This window comes from Clupea harengus, chromosome 4, assembly GCF_900700415.2.
Source record: "Clupea harengus chromosome 4, Ch_v2.0.2, whole genome shotgun sequence".
NCBI lineage: Eukaryota > Metazoa > Chordata > Actinopteri > Clupeiformes > Clupeidae > Clupea > Clupea harengus.
The window spans coordinates 5,930,990-5,956,172 of NC_045155.1; the positions used below are offsets into that span (position 1 = coordinate 5,930,990).

The following is a 25,183-nucleotide window of genomic DNA, read 5'->3' on the forward strand; positions in this document are numbered from 1 at the left end:
AAACTACAATTCCTAGAAGTCAAAGCGGATTTGTGGAATCATCGTAAATGCCACCGCACTATGCTTTCTGGGAAATGTGGTACCAGTAAATCACGTCACTATGTAATTTGTGAAATGTTTATGTTAAAGTATGGTATTTACGTGACAGTGCGCTTAGTTTGACCTGTTGTTTATTAATTTGAGAAGATTTACACATTTATATTAATCCACTTGGCTTTCATTTGGCAAACAGTTAGTAAATATTCAACGTGTCGAAACTACCATTCCCGTCAGAATGTTCAACCAGGAAGAGAACCTGTGATGTGGTCCTAGGGTAAAACAACATGACAGAGCTCACTGCAACATCTCAGAACATGAAATGGACTTGAATTTATGTTAAGGATGAGAACCTTGTATTGTTGCGTTTCGGTATATCTCATCTTGTGTTTCGTAAAACCTCATTCGGGAGATGAAATCAAGGCACAGGACTCGGAGTTGGTTGTGCATAGGAGGGAAGACGATGGAGCCAGCCAGGTGGACCAGGTTCCACTCGCTGAGAATCAGCATTCCCCCAAAATGACAGGCAAGGACCCGGCACTCAACTTGCACTCCGACGGTGTACATGCCGAGCAGATTAGTAGGTGTGTATCCAGATTCCAGCCCTGGTTAGAATTATTTGTTATCCCTAGCAAGGGTTATAGGCGAAGTACATTCACAGACACCACATGTGTGTTTTACGGTTTTTTAAACGATGTGAAATAGATTCTGACCTATAAGTTAAGAAAGCATTAAGGAATCTTTTCTATGGCATGATGATAAAAGGTGACCTAAACGTGACTGTCTGTTTTACCTGTCTGTTCGGAATGTCTGTAAGTGATGTGTTTGGGATAGTAAAGTTTCTCAGTAGCCTAATAATAGCAAGTAGTCTACACATCTGGTTCTAACTAATAACACTGGGATAGAGTAAAACCTGTAGGACAAGATGACATGTTTCTATTAACCCTCTATATGCTGTGCCGCACATTACTAGCCTGAATGACACCGAAACTTCCAGCAATGACACGGTCCATGCCACCACCCATGTGACCAAGGCTGCGACCCCTGTTCCTCCGACAGTGAAGCCCATCTTGCCAGTGCAGACTGGAGTCAAGGCCCAGGAGGAGGAGCAGTCCAGTGGGATGACAATCTTCTTCAGTCTGCTTGTCATTGGTCAGCCTAACACCCCCGCCGCACTCCCCACTTTATTCTACAATCACTCTGCGATTTGAGTTGTGTGACACTTAAGCCACTGTTATCTGCCCCTGGGGTGCTGGGGGGAGAAGGGTAGGAAAGAGTGGAGGGTGAGCAGAGAGGAAGTGGTATGTTGTGTCTTTATCCCAGGAGGATACTGATTGGCCAGATGTAGGTAGCTCCCATGGGGGATTATTAGCCTCTCAGCAAGATTACTCTTCCTGTTCTACGACAATAAAAGGGTTTTCTTTGATCTTTTTGTTTTTGGACCCCCCCCCCCACACACACACACACAAAAGGGGTGAGATATTTTTGGAGTGATGTAAACAACATGTACTATTCACTCACACAAACAAACAAACTGATATGCACACACACACACAAACAAACAAACAACAGATACGCACACACACACACACACACACACACACACACACACACACACACACACACACACACACACACACACACACACACAAACAGATATGCACACACACACGCACACAGGATCCAGTCTGGGTCTTCCTCCAAAATATTTCATGATGTCAAACACAGAGACCAGTTTGTGTTAAATATTTCATGACGTCAAACACAGAGACCAGTTTGTGTTAAATATTTCATGACGTCAAACACAGAGACCAGTTTGTGTTAAATATTGCATGACGTCAAACACAGAGACCAGTTTGTGTTAACCGCCCAATGGAAAGCCCTAATTTTTAAGTTGTACTGTATAAGTCTATGTCTTGTTCAGACCATTTGTCTACATCTTTATTATTTTGTACTTTTACAACATTTATGAGCATTTCCTGATGGTTCACCTACAACCTCAATTGACCTTTGAGCTTGCTGCGCCATATGCACACAGCGAGATTGACATGTGACTTTACTTAATGCTGGGCCACAGTTGATTGACAATGGCCAGATAATGTGAGTGCCGACCGTAATTTAACAGTGCACATCCCCTGAATATGAAAAGCTAGTTGTGAGAAGATGTCACATGTGTTTGGTTCCAAATTTACCCCTTGACTTTACTTTCTTTAAGCAAAGAAGCATTCTTTACCAGAACCAGTGCTTCAGCTGAGTTGGTCTAATGCTTTTTTGGTTGATCAAACAGTAGTAGATGTTAGTGTGAATTCCTCCATTGTCTTTTTTGTTCAGAAGCAACTAGGCAATACTTTACCTGAACACTCCGTGATGATGGTTGTGATGAAACTTAATTTTTTTTTTTTTTTTCTGTTTGCCCAGGGATCTGCATCATATTGGTGCACTTGCTTATTAAGTTCAAGCTTCACTTCCTGCCCGAGAGTGTGGCAGTAGTCTCGCTGGGTAAGTGTGTTTGTGTGCCTTGTGTTCACTTGTCTCTTCTGCTCTGTATTTTTTTTGCTGTTAACACCATTCACCCTCCATGTCAAATATTGTATACTTGCACCACTGGTCTCATCCGGACTGGTGACTTAGAGTGAGCATGCAAAAAAAAAAGAACTCTACCAAGCTGAACAAGATACAATCAGTGAAATTGAGGATGTGGACTCGAGGGCTGGTGAAAGGTTGTTTTTCCCCCACAAATCCGCTTTTCCTAGACGGAGGTTTCCAAGAGGAAGCCCTTGTGTTCCTCAAAGGAAAAGCATTGGTTTTGCAGGCGGAGGGTTGAGGACCCTGAGAAGGTCCATATAAACAATGCCTTTCAGATGAGTACACTCACTTCCTGTATGAGGACAGGCGGATGCCAAGTCACCATTGGTTGTACGTAGATAAAGAGAAGGTGAAGAGGAGACTGAGTCAGACTTCCTTTTCTGAAGACCTTAGCTCTTACTCTGTCCTTCCTTTTCTCTCTCTTTTTTTCCTCTCTTCCTCTTCTCTCTCTCTCTCTGCATTGTTTTTTCATGTCTCCAACTTTTCTGGTCTCACTAATTAAATCTGAAACTGGAGAATGCCGCCTCCCCCGACCTACCCGTTTAAGCATATTAAACAACGGCTCCTTTTAAAAGGATTGATAAAATACTCCTTTATTCTCGCAGCCTGTGTGTTCACATAAAAGAACCAGCCAGATAACACACATTCTTGGGAAGAATTCTAATTACACTGGTCATTGTCTCCAACCCCCCCTCCCCTCCCCCCACCCAACCCCTAACAATTTCAGAGTTTTTTTTCTCCCCAACACTCCAAAGTGGAAATTCAGTGAAGTTGAACTGGCTCCTAAAGGTGCCTTTTGTGCTTTTTTTCCCTTTCCACAGGGATCCTCATGGGAGCCTTCATAAAGATCATCGAGTTTCAGGAGTTAGCCAACTGGAAGGTACAGTGCCCCCTTTGCCCTGCTTCTGTTTCGGCCTCTCCCTCACCCTCCTGCACCTTGCAGCGCTCACCTCTCCCTCTCCCTCTCCCTCTCCCCTAATACAGTGGACTTCTCTGTGGAAATCTCGATTAGGGTTTCCTACGTAGTGAATCAGTGGCGGGGTCGATACGAGTTTGGGCACTGATAGGCAAAGGGAGGCACCATTTCAGCCACCCAAACAATGGGACACTGAGTCACGATTGGCTTGCATAGGTGTGTAATTGGCATTCTAGCCAAAATGAGAACACGCCCAGGTCAAGCCTCGCCAGGAAACGTTTTGGCACGTGTTTTGTTACCTGGTAACCTGACGCTGAGACACACACACACACACACACACACACACACACACACACACACACACACACACACACACACAAACGGAGCCGGCAAGTGAGCATGGAGAGGGGAGATGCAGGACACACCCTTTGTGTTGTTATCGTCGTTATTGTTGTTGCGGTCTTCATGTTTTATGTACGGGGGTAATCCGATGGTGGAGTCTGGCCATGCCTCTACCGCCGCCTCCCTCACGCTCTGCTGTGACGTGGTGCAGGCTCTCCGTCCCCATCATTTTCTCCCCCTCTCCATTCTGACTCCTTCCCCATCTCCTTTGCTCTCCGTCTCCTCTTATTATTTGCCTCTCTTTTGTTGCTCTACCCGTTCCCCTCCCTCCTGTAAATGGGCCTCTCTGTGCTCGCTCTTCTTTCCCTCTTTCTCTTCTCCCCTTCTTCTCTCCCTCTCATCTTTTGGTTGTGCCCTGCCCCCTGCACCTTTTCTGTCTGTCTGCACAATGTCTCTCTGTTTCTCCTCTCCTCCCCCTCTCCGTTTTCACTGTTTTATGTTGGGATCTCTCTATCTCTCTATCCTTCCTCTCTTTCTCTCTCTCTCTCTCTCTGGCATATGCAATCTTTTTTCTAGATCCCTTCCCCACCATATCTCTTTCACTTCCCCGTTCTCAACCCCCCCATCCCTCTGTGTTCCCTCTCTCCCTCCCCTCCTCCTTTGGTCCACAGGCTTCAATTAACATTTTTTCTTGTGAATGCCAGGAAATGAACTAGTGAGTGAGAGAGAGAGAGAGAGAGAGAGACTGTTGCAGCTTTGCAGCACAGACAGTACAGTCTATTGTTTCAGGAGACCCTCAACACCCCCCCCCCCCCCCCACACCAGTAACCAGAGCCGTAGGCCTCCGCAGCCCCTAGTTTCCTCTGATGGCCTTTCCCGCCCCCTTCCCTTACGGCTTCGGCTCACTGAGCAGCACAGAGAGTGGCCGACCGGCCTGTCACTCACACAGTCTCACCATTCCCAAGCAAGCATTTATCTGTCAGCACGCCCAGTGCTGTTTGGGGAACCGACACTAAGGACAGGTAGTTTATTTTCAGGTGTGTCATTTGACAACTTTGGGAATAGGCTGTAATATGTAGTTTTCCCATGAATATTACAACACTAGAGACGGGTTGCAAGGGGCTGCTATCTTTGCAACATTTAGTTTAGTTAATTGTATGATGCAGGTGAGAGGTTCCTTGGCATTCAAACAGGGTTTTGAATTTGCCATAAGTCAGAGCGTTTTTACACGGGGGGAATTAACATGGGACTAAAATGTATGTCACAGCTAAAAACAAATCAGTAGGTTTTTACCTCAGTAACTTTTGTGGAAGTGGTGGTTAAATTTTTTTACCAAGACAGACTACTCACATGTGGTCAGACCTGGATTAGATTTGGGGCAAACTGCAGAGTCAAGCAACCAAATATTTGGCCTGCCACCAGCAAAGAGAAACCGTGTCTGTTGTATTCCACAGGGCACTCTAGAGTCTGTGGGGCCTCCATACAAAAAAAAGTTTTGCTCTATATTCATTATGTTGGCCGGATATGTGCATAAAAATGTTATCCTTGCAATGCCAGCATTTTTATTTAGCAATAAAACAGTTCGCCATAATGCCAAAGGTTGTACTTGTCTTACCAGGGTTTAACATTACATTTACATTAAGTTATTTGTCAGACGTGTTTATCCAAAGCAAGTGAGGAGTAATGCAAACATGGACTTCTTTGATTTGCCTGCGTGTGTGTGTGTGTGTGTGTGTGTGTGTGTGTGTGTGTGTGTGTGTGTGTGTGTGTGTGTGTGTGTGTGTGTGTGTGTGTGAAGGTGCACACTATTGGCTGTGGCAGGCTGCTCACACATGCCTGAATGTTTCCCCTCCGCAGAGGAGGGAGCCGGCAGAACACTGAGTCAGGGTGGTCTGAAAAAAGGGGCACGTTGCTGCCCGCCCGCCCGCCTGCCCGCCTGCCCACCTGCCTGCCTGCCTGCCTGCCTGCCTGCCTTTAGCACCCTGGAACAACGACTAGCGCAGAGGCTCCTCCTCAACCCCGGTGCTGCTGTTATCATACCTCACGCCCATCCCCTCTGCCTCCGTCTGACACACACGAGTAGTGCCGCTCGTCCCCCCTGGAAACCATCTTTACAAGTTGTCTCTCTTCTCTTCTTCCTCGTCTCTGCACGAACATGCATCAGTTTTGCGCTCAGTCAGGGAGATGAGTCGAGTCTTTGTCGAGGTTTTTCTAGCTAAGTGACCTCTGTCGTCTGTGGCTAAGGAAAGTTCCTCTGCGGTGTGGGTCTCTTTCTCTGTGTTACTCTCTCTCCAGTTTTCCTTTACACTCTCAACCTCACATCTTTCCTCTGAACTCGTGTGTCGTGAGAAGTGAGCCATTCATTTAATCGATTAAATTATTTTTCACCATTGTTTTTCAAGTGGCCTTTTTGCAGAGCGTTGAGTTTGCAGACATGCGTGCATAAACAAGGCGCATCTCTCATCGAGAGGCCTCAAGTCTGCCATGCGTGCGCTGCACCATGGTCAGGTCCATGCGGCATTCATATCTTTGAGATATACACAAGTGCTCTGCAAAAGTGCTTTACCTCATGCTTGTGTTCACAGATATGCGTGTATTTCAGATCTATGCAAGTGCTTTACATTGCGCTTGTGTCCACACAGCCTTGCATGCATTAAGATCTGCGAAGGTGCTCTGCACAACTGCTTCACCCTGTGTTTGTGGCCTGTGCTCAAAACCATAGACTTGCAAACACTGTAGAGCTGCAGAAGTTCACACGCGTTCACGTCCGTAGACATGCATGTGATGTAGGGCTGCATTAGTGGTCCTTTTGAACGCATCTAAAAACAGCCACAAGGTCTCAGCCTGGAGATGCGTCTTGTTTATGCATGCATGTCTGCATGCGCTTAACAAACTCAACGCTCTGCAAAAAGGCCACGAGTTCAGAGGAAGGATGCGATTGGGGTGTTTCCAACTTACATGTGTAGATTAAATTTTTTATTTTTTTTGTATTTGTCCACAGCACTGTGTCTTTCTGTGCTGTGTCTTTCTGAATGGGCAACACATATTTTCCACAGCATAGTAGACCACACACTGTAGGCTGTTTGTTGACCATGTTTAGCCGAGATGCAAATCCTATTTCTGGATTTCTGGAGAACATTTTCTTTAATTTAAGCCTGGCCCCTCCTCCGATTGCATAGATAGTGGCACTGATGCCAGATTATTTGGTCATTTTTGCTCTCCTAATCAAGAGGAAGTGGGCTGTTTCGCACTCATTTTTCTTCAGCACTTTTCCAGTTGTCATGGCAGTGTTTGTCTGAATCATCTAACATTCGTAAAATCTTAATCATGTGAATTCTTCCTCCCCTCCCTCCTCTCTTTGTTTGTAAACATGTCAGTTTTGCACAGCTATTACGGAACGTTCCAGGATATTGTTTTGATTGAATGTTAGTTCAGTGTTTCCCACGTGGGTTGTGCCCAGAGCACTTTTCCCTTTCATCGCGAGCCAACCCGGGAGTCTGGATGGTCTCCGCGCGTCTCTCCTGTGGCTGTTGGTTTAATCAGCGAGTCCTGATGCCAGTGCTCCGGGAGCCAAGAGGAGAGAGTTGCCATGAGATGCCGGTCTGTAGCTACGGCTACACCTTCTGTTCACCTCTTTATCTCACAGCCAATGCATGGTGTTGAGCAGACTGTGGTAGCTATCGCTTCATCCAGGCGGGTATTACTTATTGTAATACATTACAATATGGTAACTCATTGTATTATTGTGACGTTGACATGAGCTTGAATGTGGAGAGCTTGGTGGGTAAATCCAAATTCAATCATTATTTGGATTTTCTTGTTCAGTGTTTTCCCAACACAAAGCAAAAGGCAAAGAAACTGGGTTTAATCAAGTAAGAGTGAACTTCATCAAGCGTTGAAAAGCGGGAATTTGAGCCACTTATGACCATAAATGTCCGTGGCCAAAATGGCACCTATGGAGCATGAAGCACACTGTAGTGTGAAGCAGGTGGCTCAGTATATCTGCAGCACCGATGCGGTATCTGGAGCTTGGCTTTAGGCAATGACTTCCCTATGCAGGGTAAAACTGCTCAAACATCACACATGTCGGGGAGAGACCTCCTCCCCCCCTGCCCGGCCCTTAGCTAGACGCTGTTCCATAACAGTTGGGTGCACAATGAGTAGCTTTGTTGATGGGGAGCCTCTAAATAATGTAATATGAGGCCAAGCCCGGATGGTTAGCAGCACCGAGACAGAGAGGCAGAGGGCTGCACTGACATGGCAGCCACTGACAGCCCCACTAACAGAGCCTGTGCATACTCTCCTTCAGGGCTGAGGAAAGGACCATGACACACACACACACACACACAGTCTCTCTCAGACATACACGTATACGTGCACTTACTCACATATACACATGTGTGCACAAACATAGAAATATACACACAGACACACTCACACACCAATCTCATACACAAACACAAGTGCGCTCACACACACACACTCTACGTACACAGCAAGACACTCCCTACTAACTCAAAGTGTCATTCCAGTGACCTTCGCTTTCTCATCACTTATAATGAAATCACTGTTGGCTCTCCGCTAGATTGGACCATTTCCCAGACTAGACGTAGGCACTATGTGCTACTGCGCCACTCTGTGTGTGTGTGTGTGTGTGTGTATGTGTGTGCGTGTGTGTGTACGTGTGTGTGTGTGTGCGTGCGTGCGTGCGTGCGTGCGTGCGTGCGTGCGTGTGTGCGTGTGTGTGTGCGTGCGTGCATCCGTGCGTGTGCGTGTGCGTGTGTGTGTGTGTGTGTGTGTGTGTGTGTGTGTGCATGTGATTGAGTTCGTTTCAGAGGAGTTTTTCTGTTATGTATGCACACATCCATGTGATCATGCCGTAGATGACTATGTTTAGGCAATGAGGCATGACAAATAATGAGTACAAATGTACGAGTGTGCATGTGTGCCCTCATATGCATTCATGCATGTATGCGTGAGTCTCTGTGTTTTTGTGTGTGTGTGTGTGTGTGTGTGTGTGTGTGTGTGTGTGTGTGTGAGTCTCTGTGTTTGTGTCTGTGTGTGTGTGTGTGTGTGTGTGTCAGGGTGTCCTTGGGGCTGCATATGTGCCCAGATACTGTGTGTGTGTATGTGTGCTTTATGACTCGTTCAGCCTTAGATGAGACACCCTTTCCCTGACAGAGAGGACTCTGGGAAAGTAGCCTACAGGGGTGAAGGACAGGGCCTCTGTCATTATTAGCTTTAAATGCAGAAGACTCCACATATGGCCCTAACAAGAGAAGTGGGTGAGTGCGTGTACATAAGGCCCTGTTCACACCTATGCATCTTTAGGGCCAATGATTTTCCGCGATAATTATTCACTCATTTTAAGCCATCAATCTACCTCAGGGTGAACAAAATGAGCTGAAACGGAAACAAAATACGGAATTCACCAAATGTGAAACGGAAAATGCATTTTTTTGAAACGGAAAATCATTGGCCCTACATCTTAGGTGATCAGATCACAAATGGACAGCTCTAAGTACAGGTCTTAATGCGCCCAGGACGCATGGAGATTCCGATCGCTCAGAACACATTTGGAGATAGTCTGGGCTGCATATGGCCACTGTCTTTGAGCATTATGTTCGCAACTATGGCCTGGCCACATTGAAGGAACACCTGTTCAGCTGACATACTGTGCGTAAAAAGAAGTACGAACTCAAAGCTGGCTTTGAACATGAATTCTGAAAATTTTGAGATGCCCATAGAGATGTATTATGAGTGTGTAAAAGTTGATTTCAATAATTAATAACAAACCACGTACACCTCTAATGTCCGGCAAGCAACATTGATTGATTCACCCCCCTTCCTTCCCTTCATCCAGCTGGTTTTACTTTTGCCAAACATCAAGATTTTCCAGGGCCATAGGTTGCAAATGATGAGTATCTCCTCAAACACTAGTCAGTTGATAAAGCCTGTTTACTCTGTTTAAAGGCAATTCAACTTTAACAACAGTAACAAGATGGTGTCACCTCGCGGTAGCCAACAACTGCTCTCTTACCTTTGCACATCTCCACAATTCAATTCAATTCAATTCAATTTTGTTTATATAGTGCCAAAACAATAAAATTGTCTCAAGGCGCTATACAGAGCCCAGAGCCTGCCCCCCCTTTAAAGCAAGCACAATGGCAACAGGGGCAAGGAAAAACTCCCTGTTAATCAGGAAGGAACCTTAAGCAGATCCAAGGCACATAAGGCGGGACCCATCTGTTTGGGGTCAGCCTGGAGGAGATAGGAAGGGGGGATCGGGGAGGGTTGTGTGGCAGAAGGGGAAGGGAAAGAACAAGTGTTGTACATGCATTTGTTAGATGTACATAATATATATACAAACATCATATGATATATACATGATGCATACAAACACAGCTTAGTGGGTATACAGTGTGCTCATAGGGTTACTGTTACAGGGGTAAGGAGAGTAGGAACAGAAAAACATGTCGGTGGTGTCAATAATATATATTGCATATAACATTTAGTCATTTAGCAGATATAGCATATAAATGCTAGCATAGGCTATGGCTATAGAGTAAGTGTACGGCAGTACGGTGGTGATGGGTGTATGTGGGCCGAGGGTTTCTACAGGTAGATCGGGTGGAGAGACTACAGCAGCGTCCCATAGCAAAGATAGTCTAGACTAGGAGAGGAAGAAAGACAGCGTGAGTGGGTAGAGTTTTGGCACAAGACTCCAAGCATTGTCTCTTTCAATGTTGAATCCAAGTCAGATGTAAGATGAGCTAGCTAGCTAGCTAGCTAGCTAGTGAATATCAGAGAATCACACCAGCCTTTATTTAGTCAACAGAGGCGTAGATAGCCTAAAGATTAATGCTGTGCGAAGATGGAAGATATTGAAAGGTTATGTGGTCCTCATAACATTGGGTGATGGGTGGCCAACCTCAATGTGTGTTTTGCCTAGTTTTTTTAGTCAATCCTTAAGTTTCATTGTTATGTTTATGTGCATGGCAGTTATGTCATCATTATGAAAATGATTTGAGTCTTATTTTTGAAAAGTGAGGAGGCACAGTGAATGAAGTGGGGGCCACTGCCCCCTTGTGAATTAGTTTTGTGCAACCAGAAGTGATGTTGCATGACTAAATGTAAATGCATGTCAATTTGCATATAGAGTGGGGCAGTAAGATCCGATCACAAGTGGTCACTCGAGACGCATGTGGAGACGCATTCTAATGCCACCTGTGTGTGAACAGGGCGTATGTTTGTGTGTGTCTGTGTGTGTGCAGATGTGGACATACATGCTGCATTTCTTTGTAATTATGTGAAGTCTTGTTGAAACTGTGGCAGGTAAAGCTTGGTTCAGTGTGACTCCACAGCAGTGTGTGTGTGTGTGTGTGTGGGTGTGTGGGTGGGGGTGTGTGTGTGTTTTGTGTTTTGCAAGTGAACTCCACCTGCAGAGAAATCAGTATTTTGGGGGAAATTTCCATCTTCTATGGAGCTAAAGTAATGAGGGGTGTGTGTGTGTGTGTGTGTGTGTGTGTGTGTGTGTGTGTCCGTGTGTCCTGGGTGTTTGTCCTGGGTGGGTATGTGTGTGTGTGTGTGTGATGCACAGTGACAGGAACAGCCCTCTCTTTGTAAGAGGGGAAAGCCACACAGAGGCCCTCCAGGTGGAGTAGCCCCCCCTTTCCCCATCCTTTCTCTCCCTCCCTCTCTCTCTCTCTCTATCTATCTATCTCTCTTTCTCTCTCCCCCTCTCTCTTTCTTTCTTTCTCTCTCTCTCTTTCTCTCTCTCTCCCTCTCTCTTTCTCTTTCTCTCTCTCGCTCTCTCTCTCTCTCTTCCTTCCCTTCCCCTTCTCTGTGTGCACTCACCTGAAAATGAAGTGTGTGTGTGTGTGTGTATGTGAGTGTGTCAGCATTCGCATATGCATGCATGTGTGAGCATCTGTGCGTCTTTGCGCTGTGCATATGCTAACATGTGCCTCAAATGTGTACATGTGCGTGTTTACGGTCGGCTGGGCTGAAAGCGGTGCCTCTGCTGATATAAGCAAACACTGCATTGGGGCTCTAGTCCATCCCCCACACATCCATAACCCCCCCCCCCCCCTCCGTGGTATTAAGCCACTGTTTGGGTCTGCTGGGTCAGTACCAGAGGGCTGCACAAGCCCAGGCCTAATCCCAGCCAGGCCCAAGAGGAAAACGGGAGTGTGTGTGTTCAGAGAGATGACAGGAGCACTTGAAGTTTAAAAAAAAAAAAAAAAAAATGTTTTTAAAGCAAAAAAAAAAAAAAAAGGCTTTTAAGTGAGGCACTTCTGTGAAGCAGCACTCCAGGAAGTTCTCCCATGTCCTGATTGTGTCATCTGTTCCCTGCTTTTTTTTTTTTTCTCCCTCTTCTTTCGCTCCGGGTCGTCTTCGGGAGAGTCAAGCTGCTCCTCATTTTACCATTTTAAACTGATGTAATGAATTCACAGTGCTCATGCAGAGCTGGTACACTGCTGTACTCAAAGGGGTGAGGATGTTTCCTGTGTGTGCGTGTGCGTGTGTGTGTGTGTGTGTGCGTGTGCGTGCGTGCATGTGTGTGTGTGTTTGTGTGTGTGTGTGCGCGGGTTTGTGTTGTGCCCTGCAGGAAGGCAGTCTGTTTTCAGATTGTCTGTCTATCTGACTTCTCTCTCTCTCTCTCTCTCTCTCTCTCTCTCTCTTAGGAGGAGGAAATGTTTCGCCCCAACATGTTTTTCCTCCTGCTGCTGCCCCCCATCATCTTTGAGTCTGGGTACTCACTGCACAAGGTGAGCCAGAGGACTCGGTGTGTGTGTGTGTATATGTGTATATGTATGTCAATGTGTTGAGTGTGTGTTTGTGTCTGATTTTGTGTGTGTTTGTTTCTGATGTTGTGTGTCTGTGTTTCTGATTGAGGGTTTTGTTTCTGATTGTTTGTTTGTTTGTTTGTGTGGGTATCTCCGTCAATTTAACATCAAAATCCTTGACCACTATAACTGGTTCTTTCCTAATGGGAGTGGTAATGACCCATGCAAACTAGCCACATCCAGGCTCTTTGATCCTCTCCGTCTCCCCCAGGGAAACTTCTTCCAGAACATCGGATCCATTACGCTCTTCGCCGTGATCGGAACTGCCATCTCCGCCTTCATTGTGGGAGGAGGGATCTATTTCTTGGGCCAGGTGACCTCACGAGCACAACCCTAGGATAACTTAGTTCAACCCTAGGAGAACTTAGTTCAACCTTATTTATTTTGGAGCGTCAAGGAAAAGAGCATCTTTTTCATGTCCTTTCATTTCTGATTCTTCCACAGGCGGATGTGATCTACAAGATGAGCATGACCGATAGGTGAGAGAAATGAGTGAATAGAAGAGTTTATGAATGCGTGAATAAGGGAACACATTTGTGAATGAGTGCGTGCCTGGATGAATGAGAGAGTGAATGAGTGCATGAGTGCATGAGAAAGTGCATGAATGAATCCTTATATACTGCATGCATACATACTCAGGTACTCATCCTTTCATGATGTCATGTACTCACCAGCTTCCTTGCATACTAGTCAGAATTTTACAGTCCCTGTTATTTCACTTGTGAATCTTAGCAGAAATGGTGCCAATTGTGCCAAACTGTGCCAAAGTCATGCATGGAGAATACAAGGTCACACATAGAGATTACAAGGTCATGCGTAGAGGTTACAAGGTCATGCGTAGAGATTACAAAGACTACTACTTGTCTTCCTGCACTGAGCTGCAAGTCACTCCGGAGAGGAAATGCTTGTTAAAGGCAAAACTGATGACCCTGATGACAATAATGTACACTGTACTTATGATAATACTACATACAGTATATAGATATATAGTATATATATATATATATATATATATATATATATATATATATATAAAATATTACATATAGTATATTTTATAATAGCGTATAGATATATAACAGAATACATGAATATATTTACCATAAGAGTTGCTAAGGGGCGTGCTAACCCACAGTCTTGTTCATCATCAGCATGTTGTGTGTCCTCTGTTGGTTTCCTTGCCTGTAGCTTTGCCTTTGGGTCGCTCATCTCCGCAGTGGACCCTGTGGCCACCATCGCCATCTTCAACGCCCTCAACGTGGACCCTGTGCTCAACATGCTGGTGTTCGGAGAGAGCATCCTCAACGATGCAGTTTCCATTGTGCTCACAAAGTAAGACTTCTCTCTCTCTCTGTCTCTCTCTCTCCCTCTCTCTCTCTCTCCCTCTCTCCGTCTCTCTCTCTCTGTTTCTTTCTCCGTCTCTATCTCTTTCTATATATCTCTCTCTCTATCTTTCTCTCTGTCTCTCGATTCAATTCAATTCAATTCAGTTCAATACACTTTATTGACCATGACCATTAAAAGTAAAATATTGTAGAGAGATCTCTCTCTCACTCTTTCCTTTCCCTCCTTATCTGTATCACTCCGTATTTCTGTTTTGTCGCTGTGTGTGTGTGTGTGTGTGTGTGTGTGTGTGTGTGTGTGTGTGTGTGTCAATAGATAAGGGAAAGAATTAGCTAGAGTGCAAAGGCAGCAGCCGGCAAGGACTCATATACACATACACACATGCTTGCATACATCTGCATACATTGGTATTTGAATCAGCTTTGTTTGGTAGATGTTATTTTCTAGGGCAACAAGGTAAGACTAGGCACACACACACACATGCACGTATACACACACACACACACACACGCACTTATACACACGCATGTACACACACGCACACACACACACACGGACACATTCAGACCTGCATACAACATTCCTGTAGTTCAGCAAATGTCACTTTTTCTCCTCTGCTCTGTTTCTGCATTTGCCCTTTTGTCTTCCTGCTCCTTGCCCTTTTTCTTTCTCACTCTTTCTTCATTCTCTTATTTTCTCAGGCTCTTTTTTTTTTCCTTTCTCTCTCATAATTTTCTTTCTCTCTCTCGCTCTCTCTCTCTCTCTCTCGCTCTCTCCCTCTCTCTCTCTCACGGTTCTATATTGTGGGGAAGAAATGCACAGCAGGAGTAGCCAACCCCTGCAGCAACTCCTACAGAAGCCTGTGTGGCCTACTTTATTGTGGTCCATTAGCATTAGCTTCCCCTCCCAGCACAGGCTACCTCTATGCTGCTGCATGCTCAGCAAGCAGATACCTGTGTGGCCTGTTAGCATTAGCGTTAGCGTCAGCGTTAGCTCACTGCCCCAGCAGAGGCTACCTCTATGGGCCTGTGCACTCAGCGGGCCTCAGAACCTGTGTGGCTCGTTAGCCTTAGCTTCCCACCTCAGCACGGGCTACGCCCATGCAGCTGTGTGGGCCTCAGGCTGTAAGAAAGGAGCCTGAACCAAAGGCTTCTCCACATTTAAAAAGCTTAAATGGCCCTCCCGCACCACCTGCTTTATGGGAAAATAAAAGAGAGAATCAGAGTCTGTTGTCACAGATGCATTGCATTGAGTATTTTGATTGTAGCTCAGGGTAATTGGCACTAGATGCGGCGTCTCGCCTTACGTGGAATGTTACAGGAAGCCCAAAGGAGTGTGTTTAGAGTTTATTGGTAAGCCGACACACTTTGCCGAGAGTGACAGTAGCATTGCATCATCAGACACAGGCGGACTGGTCCGGCGGGAAGAGCAAGTCTGGCCTCAGGGTGTTTTTCTCCCTCCACCTCCTCCCTCCCTCCCTCCTTCTGTCCTCCCCCAGGGGGAGCTTCTTCTCTCCTGGCTGTCCTTATTGTTCTTCTCGCCTGACTGTTGTATATAGGGGTTTTTGAACTGTCCAGATCCTGGGCTACTAGTTTATCTGTTGCTTTTATACACCTTTTTGATGTCTCGCTTTCTCACCTGCTCTGACATTCTCACATACACACACACACACACACACACACACACACACACACTGTCACATTATTACAGGGTGTCATACACACACACACACACACACACACATAGATGGTCAAGTATAAAAATGTGCGCGCACACACACACACACAGACAGTGTGTGTGTGTGCGCGCACATTTTTATACTTGACCATCTATGTGTGTGTGTGTGTGTGTGTGTGTGTGTGTGTGTGTATATGACACCCTGTAATAATCACACCCCTGGCTAATGTAAACGATTGTTTGCTGTTAGCGCCTATTAAACACCCGCCACACCCCCCCAGATAACCGGCCCTCTGTTCCTGGAGAGTCTTCTCCTGTTCTCCGCTCGCATTGTCTCTGCACAGACACCTGATGCACTACTCCTGCCCCACCCCACCCGCCCCCACCCCCACGGTTTCCAAACAGCAGCGGTTGGAACACTCCTAACATTACTTATTCATGCACTGGGTCACTCACACCCACATTTAAGCATGTCTTTGTTATCATCATCATCATCATCATCATCATCAGCAGCAGCAGCAGTAGTAGTAGATGCTGGTTGAAGCTAGTGTGTCATACTACATACTGTCCTGACTGTTGTGTTACCTGATCTAATGATCTATGTCGTCACAGTTAGACTGTTGTTTAGTTTTGTCTCGTTTCTGTTGCTGGAGATCTTCATTGATACAGGCAAGTATTTCACTTCTAGGAAATCGGATTACTGAAAGAACAGCATGCTGTGAAACCGGTTTCTCAGGAGAGGTCTGAGGCGTGTCAGGCTCATGTTTGTAGGTTGTCTGATGGCACTAGTGTGCCCCCTGTTGGACACTGTTTGGAAGTGCAGGGATCCTTTCCCTCAGTTGCGTGTGCTTCAGTTCCATGACCGTATCTCTCCACAGTTGAGGAAGAACACTGCTAAATTCCATGGATAGTTTAAGAGATTATGTAGAAAATTACTTTTTGAAATGAATAAAGGTCACATTTTTTTCCCCCTTGTTTTTACCAAACCTTTTCCCTCACGAATCCATAACACACTGGTGAGATGAAGTCACTATCATGCATTTTTTAAATACAATGCCATATCTAGTATGGTGGTGGTGTCCTACATATGGATGAGTCGCTCATTCTTTTGGTGATATTTTCCAACCCTTCCTCCCTCATTAATCACTGGGAAGATGAACAAGTCATTATCACATATTTCTATGTTTACATGTTTACGCTGGTGTTCTACATACAGATGAAGCACTCATGTTGTCTGTGTTTTTATTTTGGTTCCACACAGCACTGCCGAGGGCTTCGCTGGCTCTGAAGCCTCCACGGTGACAGGCTGGGAGACCTTCCTGCAGGCGCTGGGCTACTTCCTCCAGATGTTCTTTGGCTCGGCTGCACTAGGCACACTTACGGGCCTCATCTCCGCGATTGTATCCTCTAGCGCGCGTGTGTGTGTGTGTGTGTGTGTGCGTGTGCGCGCGCGTTCATGTGTGTGTACATGTTTGTATGCATGTGTGTATATATGAATTTGAAAGTGTTTTCACACACAAAATATGTATGTGTGTCTGTGTGTTTTGTATGTACAAGGCATGAGAGTGTCATTGCAGTACACTGTGAGTCCCCTCCTTGACTGTGCTGTGCCCAGTCTCTGAAGCACTTTGACCTGAGGAAGACACCGTCGCTGGAGTTTGGGATGATGATCATCTTTGCCTACCTCCCCTATGGGCTGGCAGAGGGGATCAAGCTCTCCGGTAAGAGACGTCCACTCCCTTAGGAGGAAAACACTCCCTCACAGCTGCCATAGACGATTAAAAAGAGCTATGTGTAATGTCTGTGAAATGGAATGGCTGTATTTTAAATCCCCCACCCTCTCTGGTTTACTTTTTCTCTTTATCTGCCTACCAGTCTCCTTTCATTCCCATCTTTTTTTCTCTCTTTCCCTCAGATCTATGACTCATTCAGTTTGGCTTTCTGTCTCCTTCAAAGTGTGTCCTTATATATTTATTTACAATTTGTTTCACTGATTTATGTATCTTCCCTTTGACTTTCTCTCGCTCAAGGTTTGTTCCAGAATATTAAATTGATTGATTTATGTTTGGCTGTGTACATTATTATGATTGCCGAGGCCATCCAAAAAAAATATGTTGGTGTGCCTTAACCCAGCCGTCTCAATCAAATTGAGCCCAACCTATTTTGTTTCCATGTTGTTTGATCTGTTGGCTTGCCAACTATAACTTTCTGTTGTGACCAAGCAGGGCAGGAATTTCAGCATGGCCATCGCTCTCGCGCCTTGATGCCTTTGTTAATATTGCATGTTCATTGGCCACTGTGGTCTTCATTCATTTATTTATTTTTAGATATATTTATTAGAGAAACCAATATATAATGTTAGCGACATTGCCTTTATAAATGTACCCAGTGCCTACTTTTACGAGCTAATGGAATAGCCTAAGACACAGGGCAGATGCTGCTGGCAGTTCTGGGTTTAATGGTATAGGCAATGGAACCTTATCTAGCTAACGTTGTTGTTAATCAAATGAGGCTTGTTAATTCTACAGCTAATGTTAACAATCCGATCCATTAATGTTATGACGAGGTGTTCATTACAGGATTAACTTTATGTCTATATACCTTAGAAGGTGATTAACACAGATTTTCCACCGCATTCGCATAAGTATTATTAAATTCTTCCTGAGATAGAAACAGAAATAATTGAGTGCTGATCCAATGCCTGTCCTGTGGGCATGTGTCAGAGACTTTAATTGAATTCTAGCAGCATAAGGAAGCCAGTGAAGGGAAATCAGCATAGGAGCTCCGTATGTCCTCATTGGTTGATCAAAGACCGGATTGTTCCGCCATGTTCTGGATAATCTGCGATGGTCTCATTACCCCTGCTAGAAGGCCTGCTGGAATACCACTGGAGTAGTCTAGTTTACATATAACCAGGGCCTTATATATATATACGTATATACAAGTTGTGGAGCATATTGGATGAGAAAGGGTCTGACCCTCTTAATATTATAGAGTGGTGCAACAAGGCCTCGAGACGTAAGCCACATGCTCAGATAAACTAAACCGGTCATCAATCATGGCACCTGAGTTTCTTGCAGCCTTAGGTAAGATAAATGATGTTGAGCCAAGTTGGATGCTAATACTATGTAGGACCGCCAGATTGGCTGGAAATGCCATTAGCTTAGCCCCTGAAAGATTAAGGTGAAGGTGACGATCCTTCATCCAAACTGAAACATCACTGAGGCTTCCCGGGATTCAAGCCAAAATTAGAAGTTATCTGGGGTGAAAGACGGTACAGTTGGGTGTCATCTACAATGGTAGGAGCAGGGGCAGCCTGTGGCATAGGCGACATATGTGGTATACTGCAATAAAAAACGTTTATGACACACACACGTTGCAAGTCCACGCTCATGTTGAGCAACACACATGAGTTTTGACAAGTCGGGATCAGTGCCATGAATAAAACGGTGGAAGGCTATAATTTTTTTTTGCAATACTAACGTTGCCAAAATATTGTTGCATCCTCGACTGGAGCATAATGTGTCTGTTCCACAAGATTTTGCTGAAACTGGTGATTGTGGATGGGTTTAATTTGGTGAGCATTGACCACTGAAGTATATGTGAGATCCCATAAAAAGGTGGTGTAAAAAAAGGGTTTTAAGGACTGAGGCCTGAGGTACACCAGCTGGGAGCGGGTGAAATTTGGACACTTGTCCCTGCACTTGACACATTAAATGATCATCCTGTGACATAAGATTTAAACCAACTGTGTACTTTACCTAAAATGCCCAGATCAGGCAGTGTAGAAAGTGTAGATAATATTGTGTTAGTAATAGAAGTAAACATGAAATGAGTGGACGACAACAACAAGCGCCATTTTTAAAAGGCATATTTTTGCCACCGGTCTCATGGTTAAACAGCAAAAGGAATTATATCTTATGGATGTGTCAAACGAAAAACCTATGCAATTATTTTTAGATTTAGATGTTACAGAAAACCAACATATTTTTCAAGATGGCTTGAATGTCTCCATGTTAATTGAACATTGTAATTTGTCATAGAGTAAATTTTAAAATAAATAAAAAAAATCCTGTCTCTCTCTCTCTCTTCCCCCTCTGTCTCTCCTGCAGGTATCATGGCCATTTTGTTCTCAGGGATTGTGATGTCTCACTACACCCATCACAATCTGTCTCCTGTCACTCAGATCCTCATGCAGCAGACCCTGCGCGCTGTGGCCTTCATGTGTGGTCAGTCAACACACAAAAACACACACACAGACACGCACACACACTTACACTCTCACACCTACACACACACACACACACACACAGAACCAAACACCTTGCGCACACACACACAGATTCTGACAGAAGCACACACACACAGAAACATGCACACAGGCAAACACTCACACGCACACACACACACACACACACACACACACACAGATTTGCAATTCTAGTTTTCTTTTTATTTCTACCACCATGTTTTTTACCAACAGCCTCCTTCATTTACACTTTCCTAAGTCTCTGATCTCATTTTGTGATTCAGTGTTTGTTCCCGTCCTTTCTCGTATATTTTCCCTCTCTCTTCTTTCCTCTCAAAAATGAAAGATGTTTTTATTCCCCTTCTTTCCATTTTGAGTTGCATTGTTGCTCTTTGTTGCTGTTGGCCCATTTCTAGTTTATATAACAGTAAATAATTCTCCCAGAAAATGTAAAACGCTTAACACTGAATCTGACCTCCCTCCTGCTTTCTCTCTGCAGAAACGTGTGTGTTTGCTTTCCTGGGCCTCTCCATATTCAGCTTCCCTCACAAGTTTGAGCTCTCCTTCGTCATCTGGTGCATCGTAGGTGTCGTTCCTTTACTGCTAGCTTTCCTGCTGACTTAGATCTGGCACGAACGCATATCAAAAAGATTAAAGAAGAAAGAAAGAAAGAAAGAAAGAAAGAAATAGTTTAAACAGGAGAGGGGCTTAAGTGCATTTGCACAGACATGCTTGTGCATAGACAAATACGCCAAGCAAATCAAGGGATTTTCTGTCACCAAATAATCAAAACAAAATCCTCTGTTTTAAGGACTTAAGTGATCTCTCAGTCGGCACTTTGTGTCTGACCGGAATAGAGAGACAAAAGCAAATGGCGTTAAGTTCCTAAATAAATATGTCGTGTATCTGAGAGATGTTAAGGCCACACCCTATATCAAATGTCCTTAAATACTTTGTAATTAATACCTTATTAAATAATACAGTAGTGCAGTGTTCATTTCATATTTGTGTAGGGTTGATAAAATGTCATAATGTTACTTATTTGAGAAGTAAATACTATGTGTACACTTCATATAAAGTGAACCACTGCTGTCCTGTTTTGTAGGTGTTGGTTCTGCTGGGCCGAGCGGTGAATATCTTTCCTCTGTCCTTCCTGCTCAACTTCTTCCGGGACCACAAGATCACGCCCAAAATGATGTTCATCATGTGGTTCAGTGGTAAGTGTAGTGAATGACTGCTGTGTGACACTGTTCTGCCTGAGGCCAGTTCTCTTTTTCATCCTCTCTCTCTCTCTCTCTCTCTCTCTCTCTCTCTCTCTGTCCCTCACAAGAGATGAGGTTGTAAGCATTGTGTCTGATTACACCAGGTCAAACTATAAACTCTAATGCCTGAGGCCAGCCCCTCTCACCATGTGTCCGGTATTCTCTCTTTGAACCTCTCAGTGTCACACCACATCTCAGAGGCTCTAGTCAAGGACATTGTGTATTCTCAGAATAGCCCTCGCAGACAAGGAGTGTCTCACGACATCCCAGCCTGGAGACTCCGCCAGAGTGACAAAGGGCTTCACAGAGAAGCCCAACTGGGGACATTTGCCCCCTTGGGTAGTTAATCTGGTTCCCTCCTCATGCATATGGCAGTTAGCAGTGATCCAGGAACCCCTTGTCACTTTTTAGAGTGGAGTATTACTCATCATGTGCAGCTCTAAGCCTTCCATCTCCGTCTCATGAGACCCAGCCTGTGCGCTTTCCCTTGTGTCGGTGTCTGTCTGATAGTCGGGGCCTGAAGCCAGCCGTGAGGAACGCTTGAGTAAAGCATGACGCTCCGCATCACCGTTCTCTCCGTAGTCGAGGCTGAATTCTAGAGGGTATGTAGATGATGTCACAGTAGGCACGTGAAGCACAGTAGGCACAGTAGCGTGCACACACTGAGTCCCAGAAAGACTAACTTCCTTAATGGCAGCTTTCACGAATGAATGCCATGAAACTACACACACACAAAAAATCTAAAATCGAATCGAATTGTAACAACTCGTCTGAATCTTCAGACAATTACGTTTACAGTTCTAGTAAACATGCATTCATTGGAATTGAAGGATATATAAATGTATTCAATTGAAAGAGAGTTGAGAGGAAGGAGTAGCATTGAGAGGAAATGTTTTCAATAACAAAAATACACACTGCCGAGCAGATCAGTCCATGAACAAAAAAACTAAACAAAAAATACACAAAAGGTAAGGCAAACGGCAAAACCCCTGGGACTGGAAGGGAGAAAAAGAGATTTGCCCTCAGTGATGAAGTGATGTAAGTGCATACCCTCTATCAAACGAATGTCCTCTGGCAAGTGCTCTCTAATTCACATTGATGATGGCCACTCTAATCGCCACAGGGAAGTGATGAAAACACCATGAAACACTGTTTATGGTACAGCAAAGGTAAACAAACCTCTTCAGTTAAGACCAGCCACTTCATAAGCAATTTATTACAAGATTTAAGCCCGACCCTTAGGTTTGTGTGGTCACTCTTTGTTCACATAGACTACTATACCGTACTGATTGTTATGCTATTCTAACAGGCATCAGCAGAGGTTTGTCACTGCTGTAATTGTTCGCATGTTTTTCTAAGTGTTTTATAGTAACCACATACATACAGAGGGGGGCAGCATTGAGGTAAAATAATTGCTAGTTGACTGACAGGAGAATGATTTGCTATACGTGGCATTTCCACCCACATTGGCATTACAGACTGGAATAACCCTTGCCCTGTGAAGTGTAGGCAATGGATGGAACTGGATAGGGTGATATACATCATTTTAGCAGAAGGCCTCTTTTGGCATTTCACATCACAATGGTGTGCATGCATAGTTTTCATTAGAACTGGAAAAAAAAACAGTGTGCATTGAAATTCAGTGTAACTATAACTATTCAGTGTAACTATAACTATAACTAAAATAAGTGTGTAATTTCTACTACTTTCAAGACTGCAAGCCTTGGTACAGTCTGTCAGAGGACTACCTTTTGACTTTCATTGTTTTCACACTCAAGACAATTTTGCCCCAACAAACCTTCAGTAAATCAGAGTCTTTAATGATTTCTGTCATCGTTATTGCACATCATTAAAGGAAGTCCAGAGACCATTTGCCCCTCAGTAGCTTGGCTCTTACTCACCCCAGCTATTGATTCCCCATGTTCTCTGCTCATCGTCTCCAAGACTCCCTCCTCCAGATTTTAACTGCCCCTCCCCTCCCCTCTGGCTGCAATCGATTACCTCCACTTACCCTTCTAAATGTAATCCCAACTTCCTTGCTCTAATCACCCTGTTGGTTCTCTCTCTCTCTCTCTCTCTCTCTCTCTCTCTCACACTCACTCACTCACTAACACACACACACACACACACACACATACACACACAAACGATGGTTATGTACGGAATTTCAGATGACCACCAGAGATGGTGGTTTAAGCACCTGGATGTCCAACATGTGTATATGCAGGTTGAGTGATTGTATCAACAAAGTCACCTGTGACTTGCTCTGGTATTGAAGGCAAGTACACCCATCCATTTGCCATCCATTTGCTGTTTACAACAGTGCAGTCTTTGAAACCAAATGCAATAACCCGTGGTCTGCATACCAGTGCCTATCTCTGCTGTGAGGTTCATTGGTGTTCATTGTAGGCTTTGCTGAAGTCCTGTGTGGGCAAGAATATCAGGAAATAGCTGCGCACTTTTTTGATTAGAAAAATTATATTTATATTTTTACTAGTGCTGTCAGTTTAACGCGTTATTAACGGCGTTAACGCAAACCCATTTTAACGCCGTTAATTATTTTATCGCGAGATTAACGCGAGAGATTTAATTTTTTTTTTTTTTTTTTTTTAGATTAACGTTCTTTTTGGCCTCGCAAACTGTGTAGTAGGCTAACGTTACGGTTTGAGAGTGAATGGTGAGCGCCATACGGCGAAATGGATGATAAAAAGCAGGCAGCTGGCTGAAAGCAAAGAAGTAGTAGGCTTACCTTTTATTGGTAACCTAACTGTTACGGTTCATTGTTTCTGAAATAAGAGGCCTGACTGCTATGTTCCCAGCAAACTTGAAAAAAAAAATACAATATTAAGCCATGGTTTAACTGCACTATAGGCTGAGTCCTTGTTTACCTGAAATTTTATTTTGTACCGCCCTATTTGGCAATGTTGGTTTTCAATAAAATAAAACATTTGCATAAAGCAAGCCAATTCACTTTTCCATGTTGATAAGGGCATTAAAATTAAAATAAAATGATGGAAAAAAAATAAATAAATGAAGGGACATTTAGAATAGATAAAAATGTGCGATTAATCGCGATTAATTTTGAGTTAACTATGACATAAATGCGATTAATCGCGATTAAATATTTTAATCGTTTGACAGCACTAATTTTTACCTATGGAATATGTCAAGTCATTACAAGTCAAAGAGGTGAAGTCTTGAGTCATTGGTATTGAAAGTCAAAGTCGAGTTTTTTTTCTTCATTTTGTCGAGTCTGAAGTCATCAAAAGCATGATTAGATTCTGACGATTCTGAAGATTCTGAAGTCCAAGTCATGTGACCTGAATTCACACCTCTGCAAGGTGTATATCCCGTATGATAGACAAACAGTCAATCTGACTGCTGGAATTCAGCAGTCATTTGAATATAGGTTTTCAGTGCCTTCACCGGGCACAAAAGGTATGCACTCGGCCCCTGCTCTTCCTCCTGAGTTGGGCACTCAACAGCTGCCAGGCTGAGGGGCTGGTTTGCATAAGAAGATAAAAGGGCCTTCGGGAGAAAAGATGGGTTCGGCCATGAAGTCACCCCTGTGTCCCAGAATTCATACAGTGAATTTCTACAGCCTACAGTGAGTTGTGTAGCTCGCCTGCTTATCTAGCTGATGCTATGGCCAACAGAAAAGCTGTTTTCAGACAGCCACCTCAATTCCAACCTGTGTAAAGGTTTGAATGGTGGCAGACACAGTGCCTTTAATGCAAGAGGCAAGTCCCAAGAGGGCACTAGATTTTGTTGAGGAGGTCTCTGTCATTATGAAAGCTGGTCACAAGAGTATGGGACCCAAAGCCATCTACCCTATTGAGCATGGCTGAGATGACAGCTATATGTACTGTGATGGTGGAGGCTGTGAGGCCTCTGTCAAGGCAGGAGTCTGGAGAAAATGGAA

At 44.4% G+C, this 25,183-nt stretch overlaps 1 protein-coding gene across 1 annotated transcript in view; it reads left to right on the forward strand.

The window, feature by feature from the left end:
- Positions 1-245: 245 nt before the first annotated feature.
- Positions 246-25,183, forward strand: part of slc9a8 (solute carrier family 9 member 8) — a 32,714-nt gene continuing 7,776 nt past the window's right edge. Inside the window, exons 1-13 of the mRNA XM_031565483.2 lie at positions 246-620; positions 1,010-1,188; positions 2,455-2,535; positions 3,444-3,502; positions 12,568-12,651; positions 12,941-13,042; positions 13,174-13,208; positions 13,918-14,061; positions 17,012-17,150; positions 17,366-17,471; positions 19,863-19,979; positions 20,499-20,581; positions 21,105-21,216. Coding sequence (XP_031421343.2) covers positions 373-620; positions 1,010-1,188; positions 2,455-2,535; positions 3,444-3,502; positions 12,568-12,651; positions 12,941-13,042; positions 13,174-13,208; positions 13,918-14,061; positions 17,012-17,150; positions 17,366-17,471; positions 19,863-19,979; positions 20,499-20,581; positions 21,105-21,216 — 1,489 coding nt within the window. The 5' untranslated portion in view covers positions 246-372. The remainder of the gene's footprint in view (positions 621-1,009; positions 1,189-2,454; positions 2,536-3,443; positions 3,503-12,567; positions 12,652-12,940; positions 13,043-13,173; positions 13,209-13,917; positions 14,062-17,011; positions 17,151-17,365; positions 17,472-19,862; positions 19,980-20,498; positions 20,582-21,104; positions 21,217-25,183) is intronic.